We start from the raw sequence: 17,548 nt of genomic DNA, 5'->3' as shown, positions 1-17,548 counted from the left end.
CTGGCTCTATGTTTTTCTGCCCCTGTAGTTCCCATGTGAGAGTGTGCAGGTTATATACAGACACCTAGGTCATCAATGAGGATCCAGCACTGGACCTTAAGCCCTAAGGGTCTGATCCTCAGGGAGGCTTCTAACTACCTCCGAGACGTTAACCCAGGTTTGACTCCCGACTGAGGCCATGGCATATTTAGTCTTGTGTTGTGCGGCAGGTCAGACTAGAGAATCATAGTGATCGTCACCATCTATGAATCACTTAGCCAGGTTCCAGGGAAAGATGTATTTAAATTCTTCAGCAGCATCCCTGGATTCGGCAGCGCCCCTGATGAGACAGACAGGAAATCCTGTGGCAGCCCTAATTCAATTAAAAAAATGGGGGCTTTTATGGAGTTAAACATGGACCTGAATAATGCAATCGAGGCAGCAGCCTCGGGAGTACTTTGCTATTCAATTCAATTTATTTTATGCTCTCTGCACATCTTCATTTTTGATCTGCCAGAGGTTTTTTTTACTGACAAGCCATAGATGCATGGTAGAAGTACTTGTGGAGGGAGGGGGAAGGGGTGAAGCTAGAGGTTTTTGTTGCTGGATACAAGGGATGTTGGGGTCTTTGACAGCTGGGGAAGCATGAGTGTCCATCTGGGATGATGGACTAAGCACATTAACTGTATAATTTTGCTAGAATTATCAGCAGTTAAATAGTTAATAACACTAATAGTAAAATAGAGTCATCTCAGAGTTAACACCCCACTGAGATGACTGAGACAGTTCACACCTCTCAGAGCTATTATCTCAAGCTGGCTGCAGACTTGGGCTGACAACATTGCATTCATGACACTTAGAGAGTTGGTAGAGGCTGACTAGCACCGAGTTGGGCCAGAGTCCCGTTTCCCATGCCACCCTCCCCAGCTTCCTCTTCAGTTTTGTTACCCATCTATTTATCCCCCAACACAACCATCTATCTTTGGTACATATCTTGGTGCCCATCACCGTAGTATCTGAGCACCTGACAATCTTTGAATTCCAAATTCCATCTGAATTAACCCATTGTTCTTCCTCTCTCTCTGAACTGTTACCTGGTATCCCTCCTAGGACAAGAGGCTGCGTTGGGGGGATGGAGGCAAGGCATGTTCTCAAGTTCTGTCTTTCTCAAGAATTTAGAAAGTCAAAGCAACTCTCTTTTTTGAGGGATACAAGGCCAAAGCTACAGCTAAAGTCACCCTGGCTAACTGGGTCTTCCACTGCATTAGCACAGCTCATGAGCAGGCCAGTTGCCTTCTTCTCATCTTGTCACTTGTGACAGAAGTCACCTCTTCACGCCCAAGGTATGTAAGGTGGTGGTGACATGGTCGTCACCCCCTCCTAGTATCGTCAACCCCAAACGTTTTGAAATCGTGAGTTCCCCCCCCCCAAATCATGGGATTGGCTGAAAAATCATGAGATTTCAAAATGGCAACTTTGGGGTTCTTTGAATTTGTCTGCCAGTGTCGTAGCCTTTCCGGTTGATGTGGCATCCAAGAAAAGCTTGAAAACAAGGCCTATTATCTTCTTCGTTAAAAAAGAAAATGACTGAGAGTCTCACCTCATCCCAGGACTCCAGGAGCTGAGGCTTGAGGAAAAGCACCAAATATCGCAAGAATTAAACCATGAACTGGCAACACTGCGAGTCATGTGACATTGTCAGCTAGGGCCGTTCTGCTTCTCAGGTTGCCCTTTTGGCTGTAGGACCCTGCTAGTGGCCAGTAACATAGCACTGCCCCTGGGCAGATACTGCTAGCTACATCAGCAGTCTATCCAAGAAGCTGATGTTGTGGGATGGGAGAAGAGAGGCACAAGGGAATATTACTTACTGATAAATCTGTTGGTCCTAGCGTCCCATTCTCCATCCTGCCCTCCTCCCCTCCGCGTCATGAGCGGCTGCTTGTTTAGTAAAAAGAACAGGAGGACTTGTGGCACCTTAGAGACTAACAAATTTATTTGAGCAAAAGCTTTAGTATTTCTCTTGCTAGCCTTCGTCTGGAGCTCTGAAGTTGTTCTAACTGAGGGAGGGTGATCTGGCCGCGACTTGTGGGATCGGTGGTAGATCTCATTGCTGCCTTGCTACCAGCAGATGGTATCAGAACGCTGCCTGCTCACGACTCCCAGACTGTTGGGGAAGGCAAGGAACCGGCAAACGGAGTTACCAGTAAGCCAGGCCCTTCATTGTCCGTTGTTATTTTGTTGAATGTTTCCCAGGAAATTATTGGGCTTAGTATAAATATTAGAAGATGGGTGAGAATCGGTGCAAAAAAAAAAAAAACAACGTCAACGTTTTCTGGGTAAATACTGGGGTTAATACGGCCGGACGGGAGGACAGAGAAAAGCAGCAAATAGAGAAAAGTCAGAGCACTGACAGTCAAAGCGGCTTACAGCTGCGGTTTATTTCATGCATTGCTCATAATGGTACATACCCATATGCATCTGCTTGTACACGTGTATCTCGTACTACATGGCCTTACTTTAACAGAGTAACGTTCGCACTTAGCGGTATTAAATTAATAATCAATTAGGCTAGCCCAGGGATTTTCAAACTTCATCGCACTGCGACCCCCTTCTGACAACAAAAATTACCACATGACCCCAGCAGTCCGAATGGGGGGCGGCGGTGGAAGCCTGAGTCCGCCCAAGCCCCACAGTCTAGGATGAGGGGCCAAAGCCCAAACCCCACCACCCTGTGCGGCAAATATGGGAGGGGCAAAACTGAAGCCCACCTTCAGACCCAGGCAGGGGGCCTGTAACCTAAGCCCCACCACCCAGAGCAGAAGCCCTCAGGCTTCAGCCCTAGCTGGTGGGGCTCAGGTCTTCAGCTTTGGCCCTGGGCCTCAGCAAGTCTAAGCCAGGCCAGGCAACCCTACTAAAACAGGGTCCCGGCCTACTTTGGGGTCCCAGCCCACAGTTTGTGACCCGCTGGTTTACCCAGTGGAACGGATTGGATTAATTTAACATACTGAGTAGTGTCATGTACTTGTGTGGTCCAGAATTCAGGTGGGGGGGAAAAAAAATCAGTAAAAAACAAATAATTGCTTTTGTAAAACCTGGGAATTTTTCAGTTACATGAAAGAACTGGTAAAAATCAAATTACCAGCAACTCAGTCTCCTATTCTGTCTTCTGCTACTTGGCTGGTTAATGAACAAGAACCCTTTTAAGTACCCCCAACCATTATCACAGGGCTAAATTCAGGGCTCTGATACTAACTGAGGGTATTGCTGGTTTCCCTTTCCTAATCCATGAATTTAGCGGTTGTAAAACAGGCTCTCAGCCTCGCTGGTCCAAACACCTGCCAGGCCCCGGGCATCCAACAGCTTCTCCCTCTTTGAGAATCACTCCACAACCACCCACCACTGCTGGCGTGTCCGCCTTGAGTCCGCGAGACGTTGTGACGCCTGCATTTCCCCCCAGCTTCCCCGGACAAGGAGTCGTTTGGGGGGCAAGTTGTTTCACACGCTCCAGCTATCGGTCTGACAGAACCCACTAGGTAGGATTGAACCTGGGATCTCTGGAGCTTAGTGTATGAGCTGAAGGTCACATGGCTCTTAACTAAGGCTGTATTAGACTCCTTAATCTCTAAGTGGTCTCGGTGCCACTAGATGGAACAGAGCACCACACTTGGGCGGTGTGTGGGTTACAACACCAGCACTCTGCACGGGTCCAAAGACCGCTCCTTATCCGTGAATGCAAAGAATAGCCAACCACAGTTGGGTCATCTAGGTGTACCAGACACAGCTCCCTTAGTGGCTCGGAGCATTACATCAGCCAGACTGCACGACACCAAATTCAGATCCGTTCTGGAGTGTTACTGGAGAGGAGTTACTTGCTGATGCGCCCCCCTCATGGCTGGCTGTGGGGTAGCAGGATCTCCTCCCTGGTGGTCCCACCAACAGCCCCTCCAGCCCAGCCTCTTCTCATGATGACCTTGCTCTCCAGCCAATTCACATTCTCTCCTGCCCCTTCCTGGGCAAACAAAGAGTCCAGTAAACTAAACTCAGATAAACATAATTCTGCACCTGCTACCCAGGCTCCCTCCCCCCAACTCTGCCCCCCTTCTCAGGCTCTGCAGGATGTCCCCCTGCTCTTGTGCGAGGTCTCACTCCTAGGGCTTTCTCTCTGAAGGCCCAGCTCCAAACTCAGCAGGGAAACCCAGATCCTTCCCCTCATCTGGGTTGCAGCCCAGGGACCCTGCTGTGAGCAGCTAAGGTCTGCTCCCTTGACTCCTCACTGCTCCCTGGATTTCATCTTACCTTGGCCTTCCTTCAGGGCCTTTCCCAGACATGCTGCACATCTGCCTCTCTCCAGGCCTTTCCTCCTGTCCTTAGCAAGCAGAGAAGGACCCAGCGTTCTTCTCCTCTCTCCCTCCAGCCTCCTCATCTGGGCTCCCTCTCCTTAGGCTCACCACCCAGCTGGGCTTCATCTTCAGAGGGGCCTGCCCCACCTCTCCAGTGCAGCCAGGGGCCCTGATTGCTCTGTCTCTAGTTAACTCTTTCATTGCCTGTGAGGGGTATGCAGCCCAACCCAGTTATCAATGCAGTTTCTCCTCCCCCTGCATCCACAGCGTGCATCTTGGGCCAATAGCCACTGCCCTTGCCCGCTGCCAGCCTAGCGGGGTGCTCAGATCTTGGTGGCGCTGCTCCTCACCCGCTGCCAGCCGAGTGGGGTGCTCAGATTTTGGTGGCCCCGATCCTCGCCCATGCATCTGTGGCTGCAGTGCGTGATTTGCCCCTTAGATATCTGCATCCCATGGGCACGTAAACGGGAGTGCCAGGCCCATGTCTCCAAACCACTGACAGGCCTCCCAGGGGTCAGCCATCCTCAATAAACGTTCTGTGCGACCGTCCAGAGATCTTAGCAAGCTGGTGGAAAAGCTGAGCAGAGCTCGGACGTGGTAACACCGCCCCCCACCCCCCGCACGCCAGAGCTCCCCAGCTCCCACGCCTGTGCCGAGCAGTGATGGCAAGGCTCTGCTGCTGAGCTGCGTTTCCCTGTTTCTATTTACCCTGCTACTTTGTTCTCGCACACCTTGCCTTTGTTCTTGTGCTGGGAACAATGTCAAGTTAAAGAGAATTTGCCATTTCCTAGGCACGGAAATAGCTTCCCCACTACTAACACTGGCGCCTAAGAAGGCAGCGCACGGATCAGTGCGAAGAAAAGGCACCAGAACTGCGAGTGAAAGAAAGAGACCCTCGGGCGATTGTTCTTTTTAATTCCACTCAGGAGAGATTCTCTAGAGGTCTGAGAGACGTTAAGAGGCAGGAGAGAAAGGATCCCTCTTCAAACCTGTGTTTCCTAGCAATGCACCAGGCACAGGTAGGCTAGGAGAGAAAGAGATGGAATCTGGTGTGCAGCTGGTTCTGAGTCCCTCCCCCTGGCTGAGAATTGACACACTCGGTGCATGGAGTCAGTGGGGCTTCCAAGAACCTTCCTGCTCCCATCTCTGGTTGTGAATCTCTGTCTATAAACACATCTCCCCAATGCTCCCAGAGTTGACTGTGTGGACACCTGCCTGCAGCTTCCCTTGCTGAGAACTGGCACACTCAGTTCCCAGGGTTCCCCAGTCCCCACCCACTAGCCTGGTTTTCGCTTTAACTCAGAATCGGTAGCCAGCCTCCTGCCTCATGGCCACCCCCTTTCACTTGATCCCCCTTTCCTTAGCGAGGAGCTGAGACCTGGCACGCTCATCACCCAGAGAGCTGGAGGTCAGTTTCTGTGGGAGCTCTGCCCCCTCTGTGTGCTCCATTGACTGCTGGCTCTGCACCGGCTGCAGAGATGGGTAGGGTTGGACCATGTCCAATGCTCTTTGTTTATCTCAGGGGAACTCAACCATTTCTGTGCTTTATTTGCCTTCTTCCCTGCACAGGCTGAGAAAAGGCAAACAGCAGCCTTTTGTTAATTGCCCTCCTTTCCTTTGGCCTCCCCTCCCCTCCTGATCCGCCCCTCTCTCCCCTCCCCTCCAGCTACCGTACTGCCTGCAGCAGAGTCCAAGGCTGGCTCTGCAGTAGGTTTTAAGGGATTCTCTCTCTTTCCCCCGGCCCTCACACAGCATCTCCATGATATCCCCAGCTTGCCTGCCTGAGACCCCCCCCCCCATCTGGCCACAGCAACCCCTCCCCTCATACCCTCTCCCACCAGGTTGGACTCCGCACTGTGTGGTCACCCCACCAGTCACACACACCTGCAAAGCAGTCCTGAACACACAGGGGCAGAACCTCAGCATTATGAACCCCTCCGGACCGGAGGTTGTTTGTAACTCTGAACAAAACTTTATGGTTGTTCTTTAAAAAGTTTACAGCTGAACAGTGACTGAACACAGCTTTGAAACTTTACTATGCAGAAGAAAAATGCTCTTTCCCTTTACTAGTTTATGTTTTACACGGTATTTGCTTTTTTGGGGGGACGGGGGAGTGTCTCGGCTGCTTCTTGCTTGTGTACTTCCGGTTCCAAATGAGGCGTGTGGTTGGCCGGTCAGTTCTTCACTCTGGTGTTCGTAACTCTGAGGTCTGTGGGAGCTGGGAAACCAGACTGTGTGGTTTCAGAGTAGCAGCCGTGTTAGTCTGTATCCGCAAAAAGAAAAGGAGGACTTGTGGCACAAACACTGAGCCACAGATCGGGGGGTGTGTGTGTCAGGGATGATGCACTGACTGTCTGCATGGCTGGGGCACAAGGCCTAAAATGAAACGGTTCAATTAATTTTGGGTCTTTTGAGGTGTTTTCACCCTTTCTTGCTATCAAAAATTAGCTACAATCCTAAACAAACGGACATTTTGAAATGGCTGAAATGAACCGTTTCTACTTTTCCAGGAAACCATTTCTGTTTATTTCCAGCGGAAGCCTCGCAGATCGGTTTAAATGCTCCCAACAGGTATTTTCCAGCAAATTTACTATTTGCCAAAATAATGGCACCTGGCTCTCAGCTGAATCCTTCTCCCAGAGACGTCTCCAGGCTGCTGGCTGCCAATTAGGTGGCAAAGGATCTTCACATACACCGGAGAAAGAGCACAAATCCCATCCTGTTGTTTGTGTTAAAGGTCTGCGGCTCGTTAAGTCTTGTTCCGCCGTCATGCGGCACAATGTGCTAAGACACCTCATAAATCATCACCCGAGTTTGCTCTTTTATAGAGCGAGCAGCTCGCTTTCAGGAAATGTTGGGGGCAGGGGGGCGTGGGAGCTGTTCACCGATCAAAATAACTTGTGCAGGGAATAAAAGAGGAGGGGAAACTGCTCTCCTGAGGGGTGGGTGTGGTCTAAGGCCCATGGGTCCCTCAGGGATGTGAACAGCCTTGGTTCACCCTGACCCACAGACACATATGGGCTGATTTGGAGCCCAGATCTGCAAGGTGCTGGGTGCCTTCAATTTTCGGAGGCTTCAAGGGGAGGGCAGGGTGCTCTGAACATTGCAGGAGGTGCCCAGCGCCTCACAGGCTTGGGTCCCTGGTTCCGTCCATCTTGCTGCTGGCAGGCTAGAAGGGAGAATGGAAGGCTGGTCTGGTAGCTCCGAGAGATTTATGTGGAGGATTCTGTTGACTCATCCAGCCCATGTTTAGCCTTAATCTACCTATACCCAAGGCGTGGATGATAAAATGCACCCTTCAGCCATGCTGCTGCAAGGAGAGGAGTAATTACGGTATCCCTGACCTAATGCAATATATTGAAGAGCCTGGAGGAAGCAGAGAACAACTCCTAGCTGATTCAGCACAAGAACACAGAACTTTCCCTTCTGTATTAGACATAAGAACAGCCACACTGGGTCAGGCCAATGGTCTATCTAGCCCAGTGTCCTGTCAGTGCTTCAGAGAGAATGAACAGAACAGGGCAATCCCCTGTCATCCACTCCCAGCTTCTGGCAGTCAGAGATTTAGCGACACCCAGAGCATGGGGCTGTGTCCCTGACCATCTTGGCTAATAACCATTGATGGACCTATCCTCCAATAACTTACCTAGTTCTTTTTTGAATCCAGTCATATTTTTGGCCTTCACCACATCCCCTGGCAAGGAGTTCCACAGGTTGACTGTGCGTTGTGTGAAGAAATGCTTCCTGATGTTTGTTTTAAACCTGCTGCCTATTAATTTCATTGCATGACCCCTGGTTCTTGTGTTAGGTGAAGGGGTAAATAACACTTCTCTACTGACTTTCTCCAGCCATTTATGATTTTACACACCTTTAGCATATCCCCCTCTAGTCAACTTTTTTCTAAGATGAACAGTCCAAATCTTTTTGATCTCTCCTCGTACGGAAGCTGTTCCATTCCCCTACTCATTTTTGTTGCCCTTCTCTGTACCTTTCCCTTTTTAAAATGGGGTGATCAGATCTGCACACAGTATTCAAGCTGTGGGCACACCATGGATTTATATAGTGGCACTGTGATATTTCCTGTCTTATTATCAATCCCTTCTGTTAGTGTTTTTGACTGCCACTGCACACTGAAAAGATGTTTTCAGAGAACTATCCACGATGACTCCAAGATCTCTTTCTTGAGTGGAAACAACCAATTTAAACCCCTTCATTGTATATGTATAGTTGGGATTATGTTTTCCCAATGTGCATTACTTTGCATTTATCCATAATGAATTTCATCTGCCATTTTGTTGCCCAGTCACCCAGTTTCGTGAGGTCCCTTTGGAACTCTTTGCAGTCAGCTTTGGACGTAACTATTTTTGAGTGATTTGGTATCATCTGCAAATTTTGCCACCTCACTTTTCACCTGCTTTTCCAGATCATTTATGAATATGTTGAATTGAACAGCACAGATCCTTGGGAGACGCCACTAGTTACCACTTTCCATTGTGAAAACTGACCATTTATTCCTCCCTTTTGTTTTCTGCCTTTTAAACAGTTACTGATCATGAAAGGACCTTCCCTCTTACCCCATGACTGCTCACTTTGCTTAAGATCTTGCCTTTGGTGTGGGACCTTGTCAAAGGCTTTCTCAAAGTCCAAGTACACTACATCCACTGAGTCACCCTTGTTCACATGCTTGTTGACACCCTCAAAGAATTCTCCTGTATTGGTGAGGCATAATTTCCCTTTACAAAAGCTCTGTTGATTCTTCATCTCGGGGTCTGATCTTTACTAAAGTTTCTGCCAGTTTGCTTGGTACTGAAGTTAGGCTCGTTGGCCTGTAATTGGGTCAGGGACCATAGGTCTCGAATGCTGGTCCACGGGGTGCTTTGGCACTAGCAGGCTCCATCGGACCACCCAGAGACCTGCTAACTGTTGTCTCAATAGGACCTGAACTCCCACAGTGGACCCCAGTCCTGGGAGCTGATTGGCCGAACACTGGGGGCCCTGATTGGCTCACAGCCCCTCTTTAGACCCAGCATATGAAGAGGAGGTTGTACATGCAACTGGGATCCACCTTGCTCAGGGTCGTGGGCCTTGTGCTTCCCGCTCCTGCGGCTTGACTTCCTGGTATCCTGAGCAGGCCTGACTCTGGTTATCAAGCCGTGGTTCTGCTCACAAGTTGTCTCCTGCTTCTGTTCTCCTGGTAACCTGATCCTGCCTAACTCCTGACACCCCACTTGCAGTTTGCCCTCTGGCCTACCTTGGACTGTGACCTCCTGGTAGCTGACTTCTGCTCTGACCACTAGGTCAGACTGCCCACTCCTAGTCGTGACAAATAGCTAGGGTCACTTTTGGAGCCTGTTTTGACAATTGATGCTACCCACGGGCCATCTCACCCAGCAGCCTGTCTGCCAAAGAGGCCACATATGCCAGAAGAAGACGAAATCTTCCATAATGCAGCCCAGGCCCTGTCTGCACTATCCGGGTTAGCCCAGTTTGCAGCCAGTGAGTGACGCGAGTTGGCTGGTGGGTGGCCTACGTGAAATGAGTTTGCTGGGCCTTGATCCATTTGCTGATGGACATCACCCAGCCCTGCCTGCAACTGGCAGCCTCAGTGGCAAGGCTAAGGAGTGAGGGGCATGCTTCTTGCAGCCCTCGGGAGGCTCTCTGCCTTGCAGTGTGGGCAGGGCATCTTGCTCTAGTACTGCCCCAGCTGTACCAAGACCTTCCCTCTCCAGGATGGTAGATTTGGTCCATTTTTATCAGCGTTACATTGATTATCTTGATTTAAAAAGACATGCAAAGCCCTGCTCTTTGTCCCCTCATTCCGTCTTGAAACACAAAGGATCCGTGTGGTATTTACCCCAGCAAACCTATTGAGACACCCCCCCCGCCCTCCTGACACCTGTCCCCTCCCAAGGTGATTCTTCCTGGACATTAGCGAAATGTATCATATGCAGCACCGTCCTCTTCCCCACCCCGTTCTGCCATCTACAATATCAAACCACTTACACTCTGCGAGTACTTGAGCTTTGATGCCTGGTCCTTGGAGGACTATTGACTTTTGTGAAGCACTCTGGTGAGCTGAAGTGCTTGGCGGGGGATATTACACTTCCCTCCCATGGAGCACCCTTAGGTACCGTGCCAGAGCCACTTTGGATGTGTCTCGGTTTCGGTGCATGGCAAGCAGGGGAAGGGGGGGTTTTCAGGTGAGGCTTTAACAAAGCCCTTACGTTAATTAGTACTTACTGAGCTAGCTACCACTCTGAAACCATTGAATTCAGTAGACACAGATTGCAGATTCCAGGGCCCTGGGCCCAGAATGCCTGTCTCCAAATCTGCTCCTACGACTCCTTTATTGAAACCCAGGAAGGCAAATCCTGTCTCGTCTGTCTATTCCACATGTCTAAAGGACCTGGGTTTCCCGGCCCTACTAGGAATTCGGGATGGGAGGGAGAGGAACTGTGCAAAAGCCTCCAAGACCGGCAACGAGGAAGACAAGATTCATTAGCTCCATTTTGCAGATGGGGAAACTGAAGCACAGGGAAGGTAAGTGACTCGGCCGAGGTCACACAGGGAGCCAGTAGCAGAGCTGGGAATGGAACCCCGGAGTCCCTGACTCCTAAACCCATGCGGCCATCCTTCTGCTCACTTCTTCAGAGCACTGCTAGATCGCTGGGGCCTGACTCTTGTCTGATTTGCACTGCTGCAAATCCATCCCAGCCCCTAGCTGTCCTACCAGCCTGAGAGAGAGAATGGGGCACAGGGGCTGAGATGAGTTAGGCTTGGACAGGATCCCTGGGCTGACAAGTTCTGTGCCTGACCTCAGACAGTGGCCAACACCCGGTGCATCAGGGGAAGATGAGACTCCCTTCAGGCACCTGGCCCTCTGCACAATGCTGTCCACACACAGAGGAGAAGGGTCCCACCAAATTCTTCCCGCAGCAGGAGATCTGCTTAGCCCCAGTACCTCCCCTGGCCCTTGGGAAAGGACTCTTCCCACCTCCCAGGCTCTGGGGAAAGCTGCAATTGCCTGGGAGGAGAAGGAAAACCAGGCGAGGCAGCAGCGCTCCCCGGTTGAAGGCGGTGTCTCCCCCTCAGCCGGTCCATTGTGTGCAGCCAGCGGGAGCGAGGAGCTCTGTGCCAGCCGAACGCCAGCTGCGCTCTGGAGCGCGTGGCGAGGCGCAGGAGCAGCCGAAAAAGTCGGGGGCAGCTGTGTTAGGAGGAATACGGCTCCGTTGCTGAGGTCTGTGTTGGGGAGGTTTCTGGCGCCCGTAATGAATGAATTGTGGCAGGAGAGCGGGTATAAAAGGAAGTGGCGGGGCTCAGGCACCTCATTCCCAGCCCCGAGCCAGCCGCGGACCGGCTGCCTCCCCCCCTCTGGCTCGGCTTGCGGATCCCCCGCCGGCAGGTAGGCAGCCGGGGGTGTTCGCTGCGTGCCGGTCTGGGGGGCGCCCCCCTCCCCCCGCAGCTGGGGTTCATTGCTCGCAGGTCTGGGGGGGGGGCGCGCCTGGGGGCCCCTCAACGCGAACCAGCCCTAGCAAAACCCAGATGGCGCAATTGCGCGGGGTATCTTTCCTTCCTAGCATCCGGAACAGGAGGGTTACGGGGGAGCCGTCTTGCTCTTCTCCCCCCCCCCCCAAAGAAGTTAGTTGGAGGCCGGCCAGAAGCCGCCCGCAGCCCCCTGCGCCCGCGGGACGCCAGCCACAGGTGCCCGCCCGACAACTTCACGCCCGTGGTGGAGCCGGGGCACGGCTGCAAGGTGGGGGAGCGGGGACCCCTATCCCAGGCTGGCCCCTCCGCAACTGACCGGCGTGCGCTCAAATGCCCCGTCTCCGCCAGGAGATCACCGGCCACCTGGCCAGCCCGGTGCGCCCTCGCTGGCTGCCCGCGGCGGGGCCAGGCAGGCGGGTGGGAAGCGGGGGCGATCCCAGGCGCTCCGTGCCCCCGGCGCCCCTGGAGGGGGCCAGCGGCTGGCGAGTGGCCCCGAGGGCAGAGCAGAAGCGCGGCTGGGCCCGGCCTCCCTCCCCGGGGGGCTGGGCGCTGCAGATGCTGGTTGTTTCCCTCCGCCGGGGGGAATCGATTTTCGGCGGCTGGCTCGGCTCGGCCCGGCCCGGGCGGGGGGAAGGGAGGCGACGCTAGACATTCCCGGTGCCGGGGGCTCTGCAGCGGAGAGAAGTTAACTGCGTCTGTCGGTCCTATGGGTGCTGGTGGCCCCGGGGCTGGCAGGTGGCGCCGGGAGCGCTAATGCGCTGGGACTGGGGGTGGGGGGATGGATTTCAAATCCAGGTCAATTTGGGGGGGACCCAGTGGCCAAGGGGGGGCTGGACACCCCCGAGCGGACTCTGCAGCCAGCGAAGTGTTTGCAGAGCTCGGGGGAGGGTTGGTTGATAGACCCCGCGGGCTGCAGCCAGGGCTGGGCGAGTGACTCAGGGCGGCCGGGAGCCACTGGCTCCAGACGGCTCCGCTCGGCCGGCCGGGCCCAGAAGTTGGCCGGGGAAATACCGCGGCTCGGGCGAGTCGTGGCAGGTTCGCTCGGAGCGGAGGGGGGCGGGATGGTGGTGAAGCAGCAGGTTGGATCGGGGTGATTGGGAGGAAATGGGGGGGGCGCGCCCCAAACCCTCTCTGAATTCCAGCCCCCTGCAGCAAGGGAGGGCTGGCAGATACACCGACCTTCCCACACCTCCCAGGGAGGGGGCAATCCCCTTCCCCCGCACCTCACAGATACGGGCCCCCAATCCCCCCTGGAGCCCCACAAAAGGGGGGGCGCCAATCCCCCCGACTCAAGCCCCATAGTAAGGCTCCAACCCCCCCATAACCCTGTGGAAGAGTGGGGGGGCAATCCCCCCTAAGCCCCATTGTAAGGACCCAAATTCCCTCCAGCCCCACAGAGATGGGGGCCCCAATTCCCCCTGAGGCCCATAGTAAGGGCTCCAATCCCCCTGAACCCAACAGAAGGGTGGGAGCCCAACCCCCCCTAGGCCCATAGTAAGGCTCCAATCCCCCCTGAGCCCCACAGAAGGGGGGGCCCCAATTTATTTGCCATTCCAGACCCCCCACCCTCTGTGACCCTCGACTCTGTTTCTGACCCTGGGCATGATGAGCCCCTTGGGCTTTGCTTGTTTATCTTACAGAGGGTGAGTGACGGGGGGGGTCTAAACCCCACTCCACCCTCCTTGGCTTCTTCCCTCCCCCCAGCCCAGGAGAAGCAGCATGTGGCTCTTGGAGAGGATCCGTGGCTCGGTGGAGAACGGTGCTGCCCGGGCCAGCGACTCGGGGGATAAGCAGTCCAAGGGCCCCCTGTACAGCAACGTGCTGACCCCCGATAAGATCCCGGATTTCTTCATCCCGCCCAAGCTCACAACGGTGCCGCCTGAAGCCGAGGGGGCAGAGGGGAAAGCCAAGCCCAACCTTGGCACCTCGGCCTCGGAGCAGAACCTGTCAGCCCGCAAGCCCCAGCGCAGCCCCCGCCTGCCGGTCAAGGCTGCCTCGGAGAGCAAGAACCTACTAAAGGCCGCCAGCCGGCACATCATCCAGATCGAGAGCGCCGACGAGTGGGCCTCAGAGGAGGACTTCAGCACCAACGCCGACCCCCAGGCCCAGACGGCCATGTCCCTCCCCTACGTGCCCAAGGCCCAGACCTCCTACGGCTTCGCCACCCTCATGGAGAGCCCCCACACCCGGCGCAAGGAGTCCCTCTTCCACAGCGAGCACGGCAGCCTGTGCCAGTCGCAGGCGTCCTCGCCCAGCTCCCCGCGCAAGGGGGCGGCCGGGGGCAAGGTGAACGGGGAGAGCGCCCGCCTGACCCCCTCCGACATCGGCATGTCCCTGAGGAACCCCTACCGCTACTTCAGCGGCGGGGAGAGCGACACCTGCTCCTCGGCTGAGTCTTCGCCCTTCAGCTCACCGCTGCTGTCCCGCTCCGTCTCCCTGCTCAAAATCTTCAGCCAGGACAGCCAGGCCAAGGTCATCAAGCTCAAGCACCCGGTGGCCCGGAACAGCTCCCTCTCCACCGACGACAGCTCGGCCGACACCAGCCCCAGCGCGCAGCGGTGTGCGCGGTGCCCCACACCCCCGGCGGGGGGCGCCCCGCCCCCGTCCCTCCTGCCTTTGGACTCGCCGGACCGCCTGCCCAGGGAGCACACCGTCCGGCTGAGCAAAGGGGGCAGCGTGCGGCTCACGGCCGAGTACGACGCCGCCAACGCCCGGCTGCGGGTGCGGGTCATCGCGGCCGAGGAGCTGTTCGACAAGCTGTGCGACGCCCGGGCCATCAACTGCTGCGTCTCCCTCTGCCTCAACCCGGGCAAGGTGCAGAAGCAACGCAGCACCATCATCAAGAACAGCCGCAGCCCCGTCTTCAACGAGGACTTCTTCTTCGACTGCCTGGGAGCCGGCAGCGTCAAGAAGATGGCCCTCAAGGTCAAGGTGGTCAACAAGGGCAGCAGCCTCAAGCGGGACACGCTGCTGGGCGAGAGGGAGCTCCCGCTCACCTCTCTGCTGCCCTTCTTATAAGCCCGTCTGCCGCTCCCCTGCCCTGCTGGGAGGGGGTGGGCAGGGAGGGGTGGGGGGGGATCAGAGGCCACCATGAGGGGCATGGGATGCTCCCCTGGGGTAACGGCATGTCCATCCCAGGCTTTTTGTGTGTGTGTGTGTGTGTGTGTGTGTGTGTGTGTGGCGGAGGGACAAGACTCATCCGACTCCCCCAGGATGGGTCTCATTTGCTGATCTTTCCCTGCATGGACGTGCCTGGAGGCGGTGGCTGCCGTGCGTCCCCTCAGGAGGCCGTGAGCGGCTGGCAAGTTGTACGTTCTTCTCCAGAGAAGCGGTGGGGATGAGGCATGCCGGTGGCATCTCCAGGGCCCTGCTGAAGGCGTTGCTGGGAGGTGGGTTATCCCTGTGCACCCCTTCTTCCCCCTCCCCTCCCCCCTGCTTGCCTGGGAGCACTTGCCAGTCGGTTTCTCATCTCCACGCTGGGTCCCAAGACCCGGCTGCCTTTGAGTGAGCTGAGGGGGGCCCCTCGCAGGCCGTTCCTGTCAGGCTCAGGCTTGATGTTAGGTGTGCGGGTTGGTCCGGCTGATGCAGTGCAGCACAAAGACCCCCCCTCTGCTCTACCGAACGGGGGCAGGGGTGGAAGTGGTGGGCACAGCTGATGGCGTGTAGAGCTGGGAGAACGATGCGGCAAGGCTGAATCCCTGCTGTGTCGGGACCAGTTCTGAGGCATGAGCAGAGCGCGGCCTCCTCAGTAATGAGGAGAAGGGACGCTCTAGGGAACAGCCCTGCGCTGTCTGGTGGGGCGGGAAAAGATGACCCCACTGGCCTCTTTGATCTCTAATTTCTCTCCTCCTTGGCTGGCTGACAGGCAGAGAGAGGGCAGGGATTGTTGGATAGGGCTCTGCCAAGTCTCGCAACATTGATCTGTCTCTTAAAGCTCCAGCTCCTGGAGTCTGGGGATTGCATCAGAATTTCAGCTTGCTGGCTTGCTTTTAAAGACGTTTCTATCCCTCGTGGTTGAAGAGTAAAGCTTGACGACGTGACCCAGCCATGACTCTAGTGGCTCAGAAGACCAATAAAATGAGCCTCAAATTTATCACTTAAAAAATTCTGTTTGCCAGAGGCTGGGAATAGGTGACAGAATGGATCACTTGATAATGACCTGTTCTGTTCATTCCCTCTGAAGCACCTGGCATTGGCCACTGTCAGAAGACAGGACACTGGGCTAGATGGACCTTTGGCCTGACCCAGAGTGCCAGGCATGAAAATATCACTCGGTCCCTCTGAGGTTACCGGGGCAGCTTTTAATGCCCAATCAATGTGAAAAGCTCCCTCTGCGACCGCTCCGAAGTCCATGGGGATCTTCCCAATGGCCTTCGGATTAGGCTCTTGCGCTAGAGAGGCTGCTTTACCTCCCCCAGCCCCAGAGTGCAGTTTAGACAGATCTGCCCCTGGGGGCTCTCCTTCCTCTGGGGAAGGGGCTTCTACAGCTCTGGAAGGGGCTAGCTTGGAGCAGTGGTTGCTTCCACCACAAATGGGAGACGCTTCCCTCTGATGCAGAAGATTTTTGCCTCTGGCTGCTGACTTGAGGCTTCCCAGAAGTAGCTATGGCATCCAGAAGATGCACTGTCCAAACCCGACCCCCCCGCCCCCTCCCCGCCCGCCCCCGGCACTTCCTTCATCCCTGCGCTCTGCAGAAGTGGGTGGGGGGACAGTCTGATCTACTTAGTTTAAAAGCTGCAACAGTATTTAACCCCTGCCAGGCTGCCTCCACGTCGCTTACGGGAATGCACCCACAGGAAAACAGTCCTTTCCTCGGCATCAAGCCGGCTTCTCCCTTGTGGCAAGGACGCTGTGGTGTGTTAATAACCATTTGGGATTATCCAGAGCAGCAGCAAGCCACTGCAGGGAGCAGCAGGGCCAGTAACCACCACAGTGGCTCGCACAGGGAGGTGGGAACCTGGTTCTGAGCGTTGCACAAACTGGTCTGACCACTGTCGGGAGGGGGTGGGAAATCAAGTGTGCAAAATCAAAGGCAACGACTGGGTCCTGGCCTGACCTCGCCTCTGAGCGCCCTATGCAGCAGGGGCGGAGGCGCAGAAGGGGAGAACAGCACACCGTGTTTGTGTGGCTCATCCTTTCCCTCATGGCTTATAACCTGCGTTGGGAGGGCAGCAACCTTCGCGCAGGAGCTGCGCTTCTTAAGATGCTGCATGAACGGCCTCTGGGTTCGTTAGCGGCCTTAGCACAGGCGGATTCCTAGTGCGTGGGAGACGGCTTTGCTGGAGCAGAGACAACCAGGGTTACACCATTAACATCCACAGAAGAGAAGCATGGGGGAGAAACCCACTGGTGGGGAAGGCTCACTTGGCCATAGATAAACCGGGACCAAGCCCTCTCTGCTTATTATGTGATACGCACCAAGAATCTGGCCTGACAAACAGCCAGAGCTGTGGGAATTCCCCCCCCTCATCCCCCAACCCCATTACGATTCTGTTTCTCTGTCGCTGCAGACTGATTAGAATAATCAAGTCAGACAGTGGTCGGGGGGGGGGCGGGGGGGGGGAGTTGTGCATCTCTCCAGTCTTGTCCAGGGAAATCTGTGACTCTGGAAGCTACTGCGGTGTTTCTCAAACACCTTTCCCCTGGGCTGGCGTGCCGGGAAATCAGACACCGGCTCCAGACAAGGGTGCTAGTCTGGGTCCCTAGTTTCTTTATCTATTTTTTTTTTTTTAAATTGGGGAGCA

General features: G+C 55.0%; 1 protein-coding gene across 1 annotated transcript; it reads left to right on the top strand.

Moving 5' to 3' along the window:
* Positions 1 to 11,341: 11,341 nt before the first annotated feature.
* Positions 11,342 to 14,822, top strand: C2CD4C (C2 calcium dependent domain containing 4C). Its single transcript, XM_074939436.1, has 2 exons — positions 11,342 to 11,721; positions 13,509 to 14,822. Exon 2 carries the CDS (start codon positions 13,524 to 13,526, stop codon positions 14,820 to 14,822), a length of 1,299 nt encoding a protein of 432 aa, XP_074795537.1. The 5' UTR covers positions 11,342 to 11,721; positions 13,509 to 13,523.
* Positions 14,823 to 17,548: the final 2,726 nt, after the last annotated feature.

This window comes from Natator depressus, chromosome 25 (assembly GCF_965152275.1).
Source record: "Natator depressus isolate rNatDep1 chromosome 25, rNatDep2.hap1, whole genome shotgun sequence".
Taxonomy (NCBI): Eukaryota; Metazoa; Chordata; order Testudines; family Cheloniidae; genus Natator; species Natator depressus.
The sequence above is the reverse complement of the archived record's forward strand: the minus strand, read 5'-3'. Positions and strand labels throughout refer to the sequence as shown.